The sequence below is a fragment of the Abramis brama genome (assembly GCF_963993115.1).
Source record: "Abramis brama genome assembly, chromosome: 15".
In the NCBI taxonomy this organism is placed as follows: Eukaryota; Metazoa; Chordata; class Actinopteri; order Cypriniformes; family Leuciscidae; genus Abramis; species Abramis brama.
The window spans coordinates 37,569,304-37,586,596 of NC_139977.1; the positions used below are offsets into that span (position 1 = coordinate 37,569,304).

General features: G+C 37.9%; 1 protein-coding gene and 1 long non-coding RNA gene across 2 annotated transcripts in view; one reads left to right on the forward strand and one right to left on the reverse strand.

The window, feature by feature from the left end:
• LOC311096850 overlaps window positions 1-17,293 on the reverse strand; it is a 122,556-nt gene that overhangs the window by 63,100 nt on the left and 42,163 nt on the right. The gene's annotated exons all lie outside the window — the stretch shown is intronic.
• On the forward strand, window positions 1,668-12,137 carry LOC311096810 (GTPase IMAP family member 7-like). The gene is made up of 4 exons (XM_084136202.1): window positions 1,668-1,713; window positions 1,848-1,949; window positions 4,219-4,279; window positions 10,810-12,137. The coding sequence occupies exons 2-4, from the start codon at window positions 1,884-1,886 to the stop codon at window positions 11,643-11,645; spliced, it is 963 nt and encodes a 320-aa protein (XP_083992328.1). The 5' UTR covers window positions 1,668-1,713; window positions 1,848-1,883; the 3' UTR covers window positions 11,646-12,137.

Consider the following 17,293-nt stretch of genomic DNA (forward strand, 5'->3'; position numbering starts at 1 on the left):
TGGAAAGCAAGTTTAACGACATACTTGGGCTTCGGTTCCCAAACCTGAGGTACATTTCAGGGTAAACGCCCATAGCATCTGCAGAGCAGGTCATGTTAAACAAATGTTAAACAAATCTGTGGTCATGAGCGATGAATCGAACGGATGTAAATGAAGCATTAGCATCAGGTTCATGTGTTAGTAAATGTGCACACGATACAGCACTTGCTTTTACTACTAATATTTGTTCTGCTGGTTCCATCAGTTGTCAGGATGTTTTGACGTCAATCTTCACTAAATGTGGCTCACATCTTCAGACAAGGACAGAAGTTATCAAACTGTGTTTTTTAATTTCATAACCATAACCATAACTACAAAATTACAGTACAAAGTCAGCAGTGTCATGAGAAAGGGTAATGTCAGTAATTTACTTTAGAGCAAAGGATGTTAATGGAATATGTTATAAAGTTCTGGTTTAAAGATTTACATTGTGCTTTTCTGCTCTCATTTGTTGTCTTTTGTATCCATACATTATGTATCACTTTTTTTTAATTCCGTTTATTAATGATTAACTTTTTTTGTATATATTCTTGATAGAGTATATATATATATATATTATAATGGTATCAATTTATTTTACAGTCCATGTACATACTATGTACTTATTCCTGATGATCTTACTGTTTTTGAAATAATTTATCATTTAAATAATAAACAAATAATTTAAAATCATAAGGTTGTCCTACAAATAAAGCTGATCCGTCATTTGACTGTCAATTCTCCTTCATGATCTATTTTCAGACATCGTGAGAATAACGTAACACTTGGTATTTTAACATGATATGGTATAACGAGAATATCTAAGAGCTCTTTTTCAGGCACTGTATTCTTTTCCTTGTGATGACAACATATACTGCACATTTGTGGTCTGTTCTCCCGATTTAATTTAAATAGATAGATATATTACATTAATTATTCACTGGAATTTTATTCTCCTCAAATCCTCACGTCTCTTTCCAGATTTGTTTTCACTGGTAAATACAATTTATAATCTGTCAAAATGAAGGATATCACTTTGAAATAGCTGAAGTTAATGAACATTTTTGATTGAGGCAACATATGTTACATATTAAAGATATATATATATTACTACAGTGATATTTAACCCTCCATTTGGGGTTATTCCTGGTCTGTTGAAAGTACCTTGTTGATGCTTTTACACTTTTAAATGTGTTTTTAATGTTCGATGGATAAAGAGTGAGTAGACCCTAAACGTATTATTGCGTTCATAGAGCGAGGGTTTCACTGATTGTTTACTTACAGCTGAAGTTACACTCATAATTCACACAAAGCATCATGTGGCGAAGGAATAAGGTGGATAGAAATTGCAATAACTGGTCACAACTAGTTACTAACCCTGAACCTGTTTAAAGGATTTCATTTATTTTCAACATTTCAAAACGGCAAGGACGATCAATGATTTTCATCAGTTGTAATTCACGGGAATGCAAACAAAAGCCAGCATAAGTTGCTTGAAGATAAACAGTGTTGCATTGAGCTATATTAACTTTTTGTCAGGAGACATCAGTAACAGAAAGTAAACCTGTGTCTTTGAGCATGCAGTCGTCATCAGGCTCCTCCCCTTCACAGAGAACTGATATAAATAACAGCGATGAAACTAAAACTGAACAAAGCTGAAGAGATATATTCTGATCAGCACATCTGCACTGAAAGGTAGGATTAAACTTACACAGAACTGCCTATTAGCATGAAAAAAAAAAATACAAAATGCAATTAGTTTTATAAATAAACTGTCAATAATGCTTTATATGTATTACATTAATACATAAATTACATTATATTTACAGCTTTTTAACACATCCAAATCTCAAACTACAGCTAAAATGAAACTGATTGTATCCAGAACCTGGTTTCTGTATCTCTGCAGTGGTTTTGCATTTGGTTCACAGGTAATTATCACTATGAAAATATAATTGCATATTGTTTTGTCTGTTGCTCTGTATGTTCAGAATAGACTGAAATAATATTAGGACAAGAGAACTAGTGCTACAATATGATTCAACCAACAATCACAGTCTTTCTGTCACTATTCAAATATGAAAAGCCTCAAGGCACAGAGGGAATATTCCTGTCATTCCTGTTAGACAGTGCTTTCTCAACTATAAGATGAATATGTTGCAGTTCAAGTATTTCTATAGAGATGTGTATTTACACCAGACACTAGATACTAATGATTTGCTTATTTACACAAAATAAGTCAATTTACCAGATCAAACCTAATAGAATTGAAATAAATACCTAGAGTTTGCTAGGTGAGAAATTAATATTTATCTGAGTGTGTCAACGTAATGTTCATTTTCATATTTTCATCATCTTTAGGATTTTGAAGGTTCTTGTTGATATCTTGTAATTTCATCAAACAGGCTTGAACATCTTAAATAATCTGACAAATCGTCACAGAATTCACTCCACTGCTAATACAAATATTAAAAGTGAAATTAGGGCACGTTTTTTGATAAAACATTTTGAAAAGAGAACAAGTAAAAATAAAAACATTTCTTAATTAACAAGATTTTTATTTTAAAACTGCATCTGCTCACCATATGTGACATTATTTAAAATTCACTCATATTCACTTAAAAATGATAAAATTAAACGACTAATAAAAAACTGTGTTCATGCAGTGATGATGGGGATGTCCTAATACCTCTTTCACCAGGGGTTATACTATTAAAAATACATGGACATCATTTAATTTTTTTGTACGTCTATTATTTTTGTTAATCAAATTTATCAAATTTACTTGTCTGAAATTATTTACCATACCATCTACTTTCAATCCCTTTCCCCAAATCCACTTATATTTCATTTTAAAGCTGCCGTCGGCAACATTTTTTTGATCATATTCAGTGAAATCGACACTATAATCCGACAGAACAACATAAATAAGGTGGTTTTAGAAAAAAAACCCGAGCATCTAACTCCACCTGGAGCGTGTTATTTGTTTTGCAAAAATCCACTGCTCCCGGATCAGCGCAGGGGGGTGTGAGATCTGACTGTCAATCACAGGTCGTGCACACGCCGCAGATCCCCCCTCCCTCGCGCAGACGCGCACGTTACAATATCACATGCACACGACACGCCTGAAGTTCGCCTGAAGATTGTACGAAGCGTGATGTCGGAGAGAAAATCTACTAACAAGCTTCCAATTCCTCTGTTATTGCTATCAATGGGTAGATTAGCCAGGGCAGCCTACCTCCGAGTCCATGGTGTTGATCGATGCTGAAGAGACGGACGCGTTCACAGAAAATCTGGTACACACGCACTGACGATGGGCAAGTGCTCGTTGGTAGTGGGGGAGGGGCATGAGAGTTGTAAACATTCAAAATTTTGGCTAAGTCGACCCAATAGGCCTCTGTCACACTTCCTGCTTCCGGAACGCGGAGTAGGGATTCAGAACTTCCGGTCAATAGTATTTCTCCATAAGGATTTAGATTATCAGCCATAATGTCTAAACCATCCGAGGTAGACTGACCAGGAGCTATGAGGTTGTGAAACGAAGGTTTTTGCTCCTGTAGAAGATATAAGTTTGTATGAAATCAACCTTGTTTTAAGAAAAACATGTTTTATCCGCGATCTTATGAAAAAAACTACACTACCCACAATCCTAAGCATAGCAGCAACGTCTGCTGATTGGTCCAACTCGCTGTTACCATAGAAACGTTTACCTTACTGGCGAACGGCAAACTACACCCGCAGCTGTTGTTGTAGTGTACCGGGTTGCTCTGCATCAGGACGTAGACCTCAGTTTTGACGTTTCCACTTGAGAGTTTTCATTTACCATCCGAACCACATCGTCATATGTGACTTCAGGCAGGTTGTTGAGAGATTTGGTCCAGCGGTATCTATCGGACTCTGTGCCATTGTAAAAAGCTAACCAGAAGAGCCGTATCCCTACTAAAAGACGTACTTCCGGTCTTCAATTTTTTCGTGACATAGGCCTATCTGCCAGACTTGCCGACTTGCAGCTTTAATTAGTGAGTGAGTCTCTCTCTCTCTCTCTCTCTCTCTCTCTCTCTCTCTCTCTCTCTCTCTCTCTCTCTCTCTCTGTCTGTGTGTGTGTGTGTGTGTGTGTCTGTTTCCATCCTATATCTATACATAGACAGACAATTTCACACCTAAATATCTTTCAACCACATTATGTATATTTATTTGCAGATTTGGACGACTGAGACCGAAACTTCCCTCAATAAGTGTGTTCTCAAAGAAAACTGTATTGGTAAAAATCATTATCCTATCCTCAAATGTTGGTTATTTTTGTGCTTTGTATGCATTAACAAAACATAGCTTTAATTAGGGGTTCAAGCATGAAATGCAGGCCAAATCGTAAGGCCTAGAGACTTGAAACCTGGCCAGATGTTAGGCCTCAATTTGAGAGTAGGCTATGACCAAAAATCAGAGTATGACCCCGATTGGACCATAGGTGGCGCTACAGCAACCAAAAGTACAAAATCACTCATAACTCTTAGACCATTTGTCCTAGACTCAAGTGTCTTACATCACTGGGATCGCTGGCTCAAGGCGGACAAAATGTGTATCTCCAATTTTGATTGGATTAATTTGATATGTGACATAACATTCTGAACAAGCGTGCACAATTTTATGGAGATCGGATCATAGGTGGCGCTATAACTGTTAAAAAGCTTTAAAACCATATATTTCCCATGGTAAATTGCCTGTATTGGCTGTAAATGGTCTTTTCCATCTATTATATCAGTTACATGCTTGCTAAATAAAACTTAAAGGTGCTCAAAGCGATCCCGGGAGACGTTACTTCTTGTTGACTTTTGAATTGTTGTCAATAGTGATGTGCGGATCGATACTAAAATATCGATATCTCCGATACCAGCTTTGTATGTTCTAGAATCGATTATCTTATCAAAATATCGATATTTCAGTAATTTGGAGCAAATATGTAGTTTATTGGAAATAGAAATACAGCGGAAAGTAACCACAATTACCCTCGTTTATCTGAATAATGCCAACTTAGTCGGAACTACTTGTTCTTCCGCCTGCCAAGTCATGAGCGTAATATGGCACTGTACAACTGCAGAGCACGCTAGCCACTCAGTCCGCTGGCACATGTTGTTCAGTCACGCTGTCAGTCCGGCCTAATGGCTGAACGCAAGCGAAGTTATGTGTGGAGCTACTTCACTTCCATAAACTCAAACGATGCGGTTTGTGACACGTGTAACAAAACAGTCAGGTACTGTGGTAATACCACAAACCTAATCAAACATCTACATATAAATCACAAGACAGAATATGACGACGTCATGACGAGGCGGTCAGAGGAGGAGGAAAGGAGAGGTACAGGTGCTGCTAGGGCGAGACAGACATCGCTTTCAGAGTCCTTTGGTGCAGCAGGCAGGCACTATCCAGGTACAGACTAGGGAGAAAATGAGGCGATGTGGCTGTATTTTGGGGGCTTGGGTTTTAGTGACAATGAAAAAAAAACAACAGCAGTTCCCTGAATTCTTAAAGGAGAAGTTCACTTTTAAAATGAAAATTCTGTCATCATTCTCACCCTCATGTTGTTTCAAACCTGTATGAATTTCTTTCTTCTGCTGAACAGAAAAGAAGATATTTAGAAGATTATCAGTAACCAGACAGTTTTTGGGTCCCAATGACTTCCATAGTAGGAAAAAAAATACTATGGAAGTCAATGGGACCCAAAAACTGTCTGGTTACTGATAATCTTCTAAATATCTTCCTTTCTGTTCAGCAGAAGAAAGAAATTCATACAGGTTTGAAACAACATGAGGGTGAGTATATGATGACAGAATTTTCATTTTAAAAGTGAACTTCTCCTTTAAAACAAATTTGTTTCAGAACTTTGGTTATACATACAGTTTCTATTTTATAAAAAAAATGCTGTGACTCAAATTGAAATGGCTAGTACAATACATAATTAGAGAAGTACCATAATAACTTCATAATTGTCAGAACCCACATTTTGAAATTTCTATTTAACCATCAGTCAAAACAAATGAGACGAAGAATAATACAACTGAGTATTATTCTACTGATACAATATTATCTGTCTTCTTACCTATCAAATACTTTTCCTGGCAAACATACTGTAAAGTCCAATGCAGCCTTGTCAATGTAATTTAAATGATCTACTCTGCAGATAACCTTACCTAACTAAATCTGGGCCGGCTGAATTGATGTGCGATTATCTCAGGGACACATTTTACTCCAAGCTGAACTATTGCAGACATTTTGGTCATTTAATTATTTCATTACTTATTTATTTACTTTATTTTAGTAAAATGTGTCCCTGAGATAATCGCACATCAATTCAATAACGAAAATCTAAGTAACTACTTGTTACTTTAATTTCCCAAACAGTAATTTTTGGGCAAAGTATCGGTATCGGATCGGTATCGCCGATACTCGCCTTCATTTTACTTGGTATCGGATCGGATAGGAAACCAGTGGTATCGCACATCACTAGTTGTCAAACAAAACGGAGGCTAGCTAGACCCTCCCTCCTCCTCATCCCGTCTCCTCCCTCCTCCCTCCTCCCCTCCCTTCCGACATAAAGGAAAGTCAAAATAGTCACTACAAACAAAGTTAGGCTAAGTTTTACTGATACTTCATTCAATGTGTAATGTCGCCAAGTTAGATAAATGCTTTTATACTACAGGGCCGTTGAATGCTTGAATCTGATTGGTTGACAAACATTCTAAGGTGTGCATTATTTTCAGGGAAACGCACAGCTAAAGTAGTTCCAGGCAGGTCTTGACCGCATTACAGTTCCATATCACTTCGCGTAGTCAACTGTAATAACGGAAAATAGGATACAATTCATAACAAGAAAAAACATTTAGCCCCATGCGCTTGATCTTCAAAATCAATGGAAACATGCAGTTTAATTTTAATAAATAAAGTATATTCCTATCTATAATCAATAGAAAATTAAACTGACTATAGGCTAAATAAATGGATAGTCCTGCAGCACGGATTTTTATTGCAGATAATATAACAAATAAAGTATTGATAGGCCTACTTGTTAAAAGGGCTTTGTGTTTCATTTATTTGGCTAGTGCTGTCATCTGTCAATAATAGAAAAAAAAAAAGAATGAACGAATTAATTAAAACGAATTGAATTAATAAATAAATAATAATACTGACACACATGCTTTTCTGTCTCATTATTGCAACATCTCTCTCTAATAACTGCATTAATAACTGCATAAAGCCGGGGACACACTTTAAGGCCAGTTATGAATGTAATTTGATACTTGTTATGACTGATCATGCCCAAACGCGTGTTCAGCGCGTTCAGTCTGTGTTCAAAGTCGGTGTTTAAAATCTGCTGCAGTCGATGAAGAGTCAGAGAATGTGTCAGCTAGTCGTGTGTCCAGGGCTTGACATTAACTTTTTTTGCTCACTAGCCAATGTGGCTAGTGGTTTTCCAAAGTTACTAGCCACACAGCATTTTTACTAGCCACATTTTTGTTTTTGTGAAATTACCTGATAAAAGTTGACTGTGGCGTGCTAAAATTTACTTAAACTAGATTTACAACCCTTTTAAATGTAAAACCACTGTACTCACCCAAATCAAGACTACATAAATATATAACAATACAGGTCATTATCATTAGGTCTGATAAGGTTGTGTGTAAAGCTCCTTTTTTTTAAATAAAACCATGTATTATTTATTATATGTCGCCACATAGCTCCACACCGGCATACGACGTAACTCCAGCAGGGCATGCAGCTAACTGTCTCTTCATTTCTGTGTTGTCGGTCACAAGCGCAAAAGCGCAAGGCAACACTGTGTGCATGTAATACTCATTAGGGCTGTCAAAATTGCTCAAAAATGACGTTCGAATATTCCCTCTAAAAAAAAAACCACAGCCTATATTCGAACTATTCGAACCAATGGCGCCACCAGGGGGTGGCCAGGGGTGGCCGTGGCCACCCTTGGCCGACTCCTGGCCACCCCACTGGCCACCCTGCTGGCCAGTATAAATTTTAGTAGCATCAGTTATGCATTTCATCCCTAATGCACAGCCAGGCAGGCAAGCCGCTCTAGACCTTCGATCGCACACACTAGCCAGTACTCCCCCGCCCATAGACTGTAAAAAAATAGCCCCCGCCCCTCCGTCCATGCCGCTGTTGCGCGCTCAGACATCAACAGCTCAGCGCGTGCCCGTCGGTCAACAATTTCAAAAGAAGTTAAGAAAGAAGACGAAGAAGACTACCGCGTCAGTTTGGGTGACAAAGTCATCTGAAGTCATTCCATAGCTTAATGTGATTTCGAACATCTGGTTGCGCATTTTGTCAATGACGCGCATTACGTCAATAATAGGACAAATTAATACAAAGAGACATAACTACTTGTATAGGTAGTTTATTTAAGTTTAAACATATTTGACAACGTATTACCTACACAAAAACAAGTAAATCAACTAATGGCCAAGACCGCAGACCTCACTCTCGCTCGCTCACTCACTCGCACTCGCAGACTCTCTCTCTCGCCCTCACCCCATAGGGCCTCACCCTCATGCTGCGTTCACACCAAATGTGAATAGCATCTGGCGCGAGTGTAAAGACTCGTTTACGCGCGTCTGGAGGTCTTGCGCGCGAATGAGGCGTCACGCTCTCTGCGCATAACGGTTTAAATGAACAACAACAATAAGCAAATGTTGAGTGCTGATCAAGAGTTTTGTGCAAGCAATTTAAGGTCGCGACTCTTATATAGCAGGCTTCATTCAGTGATTGAAACAAATATTATTTACAATAATTTAAGTTTTACAGTAGCTTATATAAAACCGACATTGAACGCTCCGAGCGAGCTGTGCTGTGGTAAACATGGAACTTTTCCTTGACATGAAACAGTAAATAATCAAACCAGTGGAAGCCTGCAGTGCATGAAACTACTGTATCTAACCTACCTTATTCATGCAATATCTATTCAGTCAATACAGTAGCCTACACTTTAGTAATGTTTCTGTTTAACGTTAACACTTCTTCCTGTTACCTGTCCCTGACCCCTCAGGCAGCGCATCCACTCGCAAAGCAGACAGCCGCGCCTCTGCTACCGCGGGCGTTTTTCCACATTCGAATATTCATTTTCACCTTCGAAATTCTGTTTTTTAAAACTATTCGAATATATATTCGAATTTAGAATATTTGTTGACAGCCCTATGGGAGTTGTAGTGTCGTAGTGTCACACTTATTTCAGATGCGTTTTGAAAAGACTACAATTATTCAACCAGCCAAAATGTCTAGTTGGAGTGACTGTGTTACCCGCCACGAGCAAAATCCACCCGCATTTGGCGGGTTGGCGGGTGTTAATGTCAAGCCCTGCGTGTGTCCCCAGCATCTGCTATCAGTGGCTCAAACCTCCGTTACTAACTCTAAAATGACGTTTTGGAATTAGCAACGGAGGCATTGGATTAGATGCGTAAGAAATTAGTCCTACATACAAGAGCGTTTTAATGACAAAAACTTTACAAACGTCTTGAAATACATAATCTGAACAATGTTTCGAGGTGTGGTAACTGTAGTATAAGCGGAATAATTGACTTCAGGCCGTTGAATTATTAGAAAAATAATGCACACCCTCCGCTTCGCGTCGTGACGGCATTACCACCTCGGGTGTGCATTATTTTTCTAATAATTCCAACGGCCTGTCGTCAATTATTCCTTACTTATATATTGCAGAACAGAATGCAGAAAAAAAGAAACATTATCTTAAAATCGCTTCGCCACCTGAGGTTATAACTAACGTTATAGCTCCCATACAAGGACGCAATGATAGCAAGATAACGCTAGCTTCGCGTTTCCCAGTGAGCATAAACAACGGCGGCGTCGTAAACAAATTTAGTCAAAGTTGTCAACAGCCTATAAATGAACATTCAAATTCATAACAAACTGGATGAAAACAATCATTCACACAAATTGTCGCCCTACTGTGAATTTGCTTGATCATTTACAATAGAGATTGATCGCTGCTAGAAACATATATGTTGTATTCACCAAAGTTAACACTGACTGCATAGATCGAGCTAATTACATCCTTGTGTTGGTTTGGCGAACATGAACGTCAGTTTAGAAAGAAAAATGGATTTACCTGTTCTGCAAAAACAGACCAACTATGTCGGATTGGAAGCCCTTCTGCCGGCGGAGTTCTCGCCACCTTTCAAAGGTTTTTCCGATGTAAATTCGGGACTTCGTGCGTTCCTTATCCTTGTCCCTCTTCTTTGCAATTTGTTCATCGGAACGTCGTCACTTTGGTCGTGTGTCGGCCATAATTCAAACTTCCCTCTTCATGTTTCTCTCTCCTCTCTCCTCCACACACCCCCTTCACGTGCACGCGCACTAACCCCCCAAACCCCACCCTCAAATACTTCTTGCCAGTTATTGGCTGGAACTCTGTTTATTATGTTTCGGGGTGCGGGTGAGCCCAGTTTTTTTTTGTTGCCGTTTGTGGAGCCTGTGGTGTCTAGAGAGACCGCGTTTTTTTACAGTGTGTTCAGGGGACAGGCAGCTAGCGGATAGTGAGGAGATGTTTGCTGTATGTGACAAAAAATGTTTTGGCCTAAAAAACGTGTCGCATCACTTAGAGCACCTTTAATAACTTTTGATGTTTTTGTGCTTAAAGGCCTTAACTGCTTGAACCCTGATAAATGCTGCTTGCAGCTTTAATTTAAAATGAAATTATTTTATCTGTCCTGAATAACAGAAAATCAAAAATAAGCCTTGAATGTGGTGATTTGTGTTATTTAACAGAACAAAGTGAGCTCCGGATTGTCCTGGTTGGAAAGACCGGCGCTGGGAAAAGTGCCACCGGAAACACCATCCTGGGAGAAGAAGTCTTCATATCCTATTTTTCACCTTCATCTGTAACTCGAGACTCTAAAAAGAAATTTAGGATTATTAATGGAAGAAAAATTTCAGTTATTGACACTCCTGGTCTTTTTGACACAAGTTTGAGTGAAGAAGAGGTAGAGAAAGAAATTAAGACGTGTATATCGTATTCTGCTCCTGGTCCGCATGCCTTTCTGATTGTTCTTAAACTGGAAAGATACACAAAAGAAAATGCAGACGCAATAGAATACATTGAAAGATTATTTGGTAAAAAGGCATTGAATTACGCCATGGTACTGTTCACTCATGGAGATCAACTTAGAGGACAGGACATTAGAACATTTGTGCACAACAGTCCAGAATTACTAGAATTTGTCAGGAGATGCAGAGGACAATATTTTGCGATTGATAATACAAAGCAGGATTCAAACCAGGTTATGCAGCTGCTACACAAGATTGATAAAATGGTCCTTGATAATGGTGGAGATTATTACACTAATGACATGCTTCAGGAGGCAGAGAGAGCAATTGAGGAAGAGAAACAACGGATCCTGAAAGAGAATGAAGAACAACGAATTAGGGAAATTGAGGCTCTAGAGCACAAATTTCGAGGGGAGGAACTAGAGAAAATGCGAAAAGAATTAGTAAAGACTCAAGAGGAAAATGCAAGAATTCGAGCTGAGCAAAACAATGGTTTCTTTCAGAAACTATTTAAGGGGATTGCGGATGTCGTCAAATTTATTCTCAATATACATTAAATGTTTTGTTTCATTCTATTATTCCAATGTATGATCTTCACTAAGATATCTCAGTATAAGAGCAGAGGTTAAAACTATTTTGTTTAGGGTTTTTTTAAAAGAGGTCTTATTGATAATTCAAGGTCTGATTCTGCTGAAACATCCAAAAATTGAAGAAACTAAAATTCCTGAATTTTTCGTTAGTCTTTATTTACAGCTTGGTGAGGAATACAGTACAGTCTACTTTTAAATTTAGAGGACGAAAGACTTAGCTTGTTCAAATGCATTTATAATGTCTCCTATTTATTTGTACAACTGTTATATCTGCTTTTCAACTGAAGGTTTTACACTGTAAATGTACTCTTTATTAGCTTTGTTACTATGTGTATGTAAACAGTCATTCTGTGATAGTTGGTGTCTTTTTCAGGGTTTTTTTTTTTAAGGGTTTTTCTGAATATTGAATATGATTTTTATGTATAGCATACGCAACAGTTATACATATTAAATTCTCATATTCTATATATTGTCACTGCATGGGTTATCTAAAGCTTGATCAGAAATATTCTGCATCGCTGAACTGATGAATGAATGGATCTGAGTCAAGTTAACAATAGAATAGTTGTGAGATTTGCACATGCAACAGCTCTTCTATGTGTAATGATATCATTCAGCTCCGTGGTATATCTAACCATTTCTATTGACTTGTCAAATACAGTAGTTGTAATGTAGAAATGACAGAATTTTTATTTTTTTTTATTTTATTAATGACATTTTCATACATAGCAACTCATTGACAAAGCTGTTATTCCCTAGAACTAATAACAGTAATCATGGAAATAAGTGCTTTGCTTTTAGAGATAAAACTGATCTTACTTATAAAGAAACAAATCATACACTGTGTGTAGGAGCCAGTTGTTGTATGCTAAAGTTTTTGTCCACTGGGTGGTGCTGTGGCTGTGTATAATTAGAGTATAATTAGATGTAATATAATATAATAGATGAGTATAATTAGAGCACCTGAGCAACAGGTGTGCAGTTGGTTATTGGGAAGCACACAGGTTTTGACCGCATGGCAGTGGGATTTTAGTCTTATGCTGTCCACAAGGCATGGCTTTATGTGAACGTGTGAACAAGGAAAGGCCACAAGAAGTTTTAAATGCTAAGTTATGCTAAAAGTGATACAGGTTTTGAGATCATGTTTAATGGAGCACAAGTAATAAAAAAGACATTTGTGACCCGTCACAGAAACCAGTGACACAAGTCGGCAGCACAACTTTCGAGCAAAATGAGAAAGAAGCGTTTTTTTTGTTTTTTTCAAAATTGGTGATTTTCATTTTTTGCAGAATCTGTTAGTTGAGATCACGAAGAAGCCTCTCCATGTTTGAGATAGCAGTATTGGTATATTTAAAAGCGTACATTTTGAGGATGAAATCGGCTTGTTTTTCAGAGATTCTAGCACGCAGTGGGGGCGTGTCATTGTCGGTGCGTATAATTTCCATACTGAATAAGCCGGCTTTTGTTTCTTTTGTTATTGCCCCCGCCCTCCAAGGGAACAGCGAGGCTACTTATTACTTATCTGATTTCAAAATTCAATGAAGATGGACGCCAATAACATTACGATGTCCAGCAATCGATTTAAATAGTAGGTTACATGGGTTTTTTTGTCGTTTAATGAGATGTAGCCTAATACATGTTGTCAGTACCAATACATAGATCCGCCTAATTAACCAATGTGTATCTTAATGGTCCAGTGGTAGACCTTTCGTCAATGGTGTCAGAGGTTCATGGTTCGAATCTAACCTCGTGTAGGTTTTTTTTTTCTTGTAGAGTTTTTTTCTCTCATCAAAACGATTATGTTCATCAGTGGTTGTATATCAAGCAGAGACACACAAACGTTTGCATTATGTTTTGTGGTTTCACCAGAACGAATAGAGAGTATCCGCAACGCAACGGATTGAAGCGCGCGTTAGAGTGAAGACAGTGCGGTGTGTGCGCGAGCCACACGAGAAAACACTGTATCCGCGCCACTGATCGCAGCGGCAACGAGCACTTTGATCACTTGATTTAAAAAACACATTTCAGCGCTAGTCTCTTATTTAAAAAAACGAACGAAATGAATGCTCTGCCAGTTAACTGGAGATGTTTTATTTATTTGTAGAATTGGTACATTCGTGCCGCGAGATGTTTTGGTGTGGTGGGGACAATATCGACCCTGGGAAAAAGTGGTGGGAACATGCCCCATCCGCAAATTACGCCTATGCCTATTTCCATAGTTTATTGCTTATTATTTATCATTAGCAAAAGTTTGTTTCATGTTGCACAAGTACACCGAAGAAAATTCCTAGTCTGTGAAACCTTTCACTGACAATGGAAATAAAATCTATTCTGATTCTGATTCATACTTGGATTCATACTCATACTGTATATATATATATATATATATATATACAGTATATATATATATATATAGCCTATATCACATAGCACATCCTGTTTTTGATTTGAACATTGTCTAGAGTTTATCTTATTTTTTATTCAGTGTACACAATAAATGTAAGAGACATTTATTTATATATTACCTGTTTGCAAACTTTTTTTCCTTTTTTTCTTTGATGGCTTATTTTCCTGACCTTTTTGCTCCCCCCTGTTCTTTACAGCTTTACAGGGGGTATGGCTTATCTAAATGAGATGTAAATGAGCCCTATTGTCACTCCCAGCAGAAGAGAGAGGTGAGAACTTCACAATCTTTAGAGGGCATTTTCTCCCCTTTGAGTTTTTTTGAGTGCCTACCTTCAAATGGCCATAACTTCTCCAAATATTATCAGATTTCCATGTGTTACACATCGTTGGAAAGCTTGGAGACTACACTTTCAGAATCGGTGAATAACTCAAAATGCCCCAGAACCGACTTGTGTTCCTACTTTCCGTGATCGGTCACATTTGTTTGTATCTACATCCATCTGCATGGAGTCTGTTTTTACGCGTTATAAACTTGCTTACTCCTACTATCAACGGCAACAGCATTGGAAAGCCAATACATAAAGTCAAAAACTGCGTCACTGGATAAAGGAGATCGTTTGGAATAAAAGTCAACTCGTTTTTGATGGACAGTAGGAGGCTGTTTGGATAAAGTCTTTGTGTCGCTGCATGTGAGGATCATCTCATCAAGACGTCTAGCTGGATTCAAGCTTTGGGGTTTGACTCAGTGGATTCTGTGATGGATTTTTTAATTAATCAACTTTAATTAATCAACTAACATTTGTTTTTCTTGCAGGAACGACATTCATATGCTTTTAAATGTTTCCAAACTCTTTAGGGGAAAACTTGTGACTTTGAATTTTGTGTGTGTGTGTGTGTGTGTATAAATAACAATTAAGGGAAGTGAAACTAGACAGATGACTAGTTCTCAAACCTTGTGATGAGTAATCACAAAATCAGAGTTTGCTTGTGCCAGTGACAGAGGGAAAAGGTTGGGGCTTTTGAACCAATTGAACCAATCATATTGAAGGTGACATGTTTAGTCACGATAATCTTATTTGTTGTCTCGATCCTATAAAAACTGTTGTATTTTCTGGTGGGATTCTCAATGGAATTTGTTAGGAATTTGTTTTCTTCTTGGGAGATTCCCTGAGAACTGCTCGGGAAGATCTCCTGGCCGATTAAAGCATCTGAAGGACATTTGCTTAAGTCTGTTTGTCGATTATTCCTGTGCAGGAAGTAGGCTAGTTTATGGAAGCAAGTTAGTAACTCGGTTAGACTCGGCCAGTTGTCGACTGAAGACGCAAGAGCTAGAGGATAAAGGTACTGGGTGTCGATTTGTAGATGCACCAGATAGTAAGGTTGAGGGAAAAATCTACCAAAATTCGTTTTGGATGATATTTCCCCCTTGCTGGTCTCATCGCTGGGTTTCTGCTGCGCTCATCTGGATGTTAAAGGGCCGATCGATTGGATTGTAGGTACGTTGTTGCAGCATTAACATGGCCATGTGGGATTGTGTGCACACAATCGCGTAATTCCAATGCATTGGTTGATAAAGACTGACGAACATTGTTTGTGTGTTTGAATTGTATGTTTGTTTGCAAAACAGAAAATGAAAAGTGTATGAATACTAAAGGGTTTAATGAGTCAAATCAAAACATGCCTAATGTTGAAAACGAGTCTGAAAGAGGGAAAAGACCTGTTAAATTAACAGCTAAGGCTTTAATGGAAAAACTTGACACTTTGCAAAAGTTAAGAAAGGCTAAGTTAAACAAGGCCCAGAAACTAATAGAGTCAATTAACAGGTTAATCTATGACGACAAAGAATATGAACCTGAGGTACGTTTGGCTTTTGAAGATTTTAAGAGGTAATGTTCTGAGGCTAAAGAAGCACATGAGTCACTGTTGGGTATTTTACCTGTAGATGAACCTGAAAAACATGAAATATGGTTTAGAGCAAAGATGATACCAAATAATGGGTTCATTGAACGCGTGGATAAATGGTTATCGGACACAGCAAAAGATCAGAAAAGCTCTGAAGTGGGTGAAGCATGTAGTGATGTTGGTCCTGGAGCAGCATCTCAAATGTGTCTCTAAGCTTAGTAAACACACAGGAGTTAATCTGTTCATCTACAGATGATCTGCATATTCAAGCGGAGGCAGAAAAGGCTGCACTTATGGCACATGCTGCCGCATTGAAAGCCATGTAAATTCCATTCCATGTTGTTCCATGTAAATTCACGGATAATTTGTTGTTTTGTCGTTAGTGAAACTCAATATTGACCTTGTATTTGAAAAAGGATCCTCATAAGAAACAATACTAAAATTCAGAGTCAGTTCATTCGCATTCGGAGATCGACTATTTTTGACTGACAAAATGGCGGCGGACACAGCTTCTGTGATTTGTTCAAAATCTTTCTTTTTAGTAAACTCTGTGTACACAAACACTGTTCTCAATGCTGGAGTTCCCCAGGTGATACTTCCAGCAGAGTTTCATGTTGTGTCGAGCCTTCTTAGTGTTTTAAAAATAGCGATTTTTGATGCTTTATTCATAGAAGTGCCTCAAGCACTCCCATTCAAAAGGCAACTTGACTGAAAACTAAAATACGGTCAAACTTAAAAGTGGTGTTTCCATTCTAATTATGCTTTTAAATGATGGGTCACCATCAAAGACTGGGATTTCTCTTTTTGGTAAGATACGAGGATGTGCGTTTTTATGACTTCAAGCAGGGGATCACCATGAGGAGGAAGAACACGTGGCATTTGATCGACTCCAATATTGCCTTGTTGCGCTTCAGCAAAATAATGGAAATTATTTTAAATTAAATTCTGTACAGAAGATGTGTAAGAATTTCAATCTAAGATGAAAATCAATCAACACATTCTCAGTCTATAGAACATAGCCTACCTTTAACAGTTGTGAAGTAATAACTTCTTCAGATCAATATCTCCTCTGAATATCTGATGTGAGACGCAGCCGTATTGTTTCCTGAAGAGTTTCAAGAGTCTGAATGTTAAATTTAAAACTCAGATCTGATAAACTCCATCAGCTGCTCATTTAATCATCTCTGATTTATTAACACTGATTTCCATCAGCAGAACATTAGTGACTTTAACAGACGAACTGAAGCTGTTCAGAACAACAACAGATCAACACTTACTCAATACTCAATATCTGAACACAATGAACA

Coding starts and splice junctions, on each gene's coding strand:
- LOC311096810 (XM_084136202.1), top strand. CDS start 1,884: ATGAAACTGATTGTATCCAGAACCTGGTTTCTGTATCTCTGCAGTGGT. Junction 1,950..4,218: donor GTTTTGCATTTGGTTCACAG/GTAATTATCACT, acceptor ATTTATTTGCAG/ATTTGGACGACTGAGACCGA. Junction 4,280..10,809: donor TCTCAAAGAAAACTGTATTG/GTAAAAATCATT, acceptor GTTATTTAACAG/AACAAAGTGAGCTCCGGATT.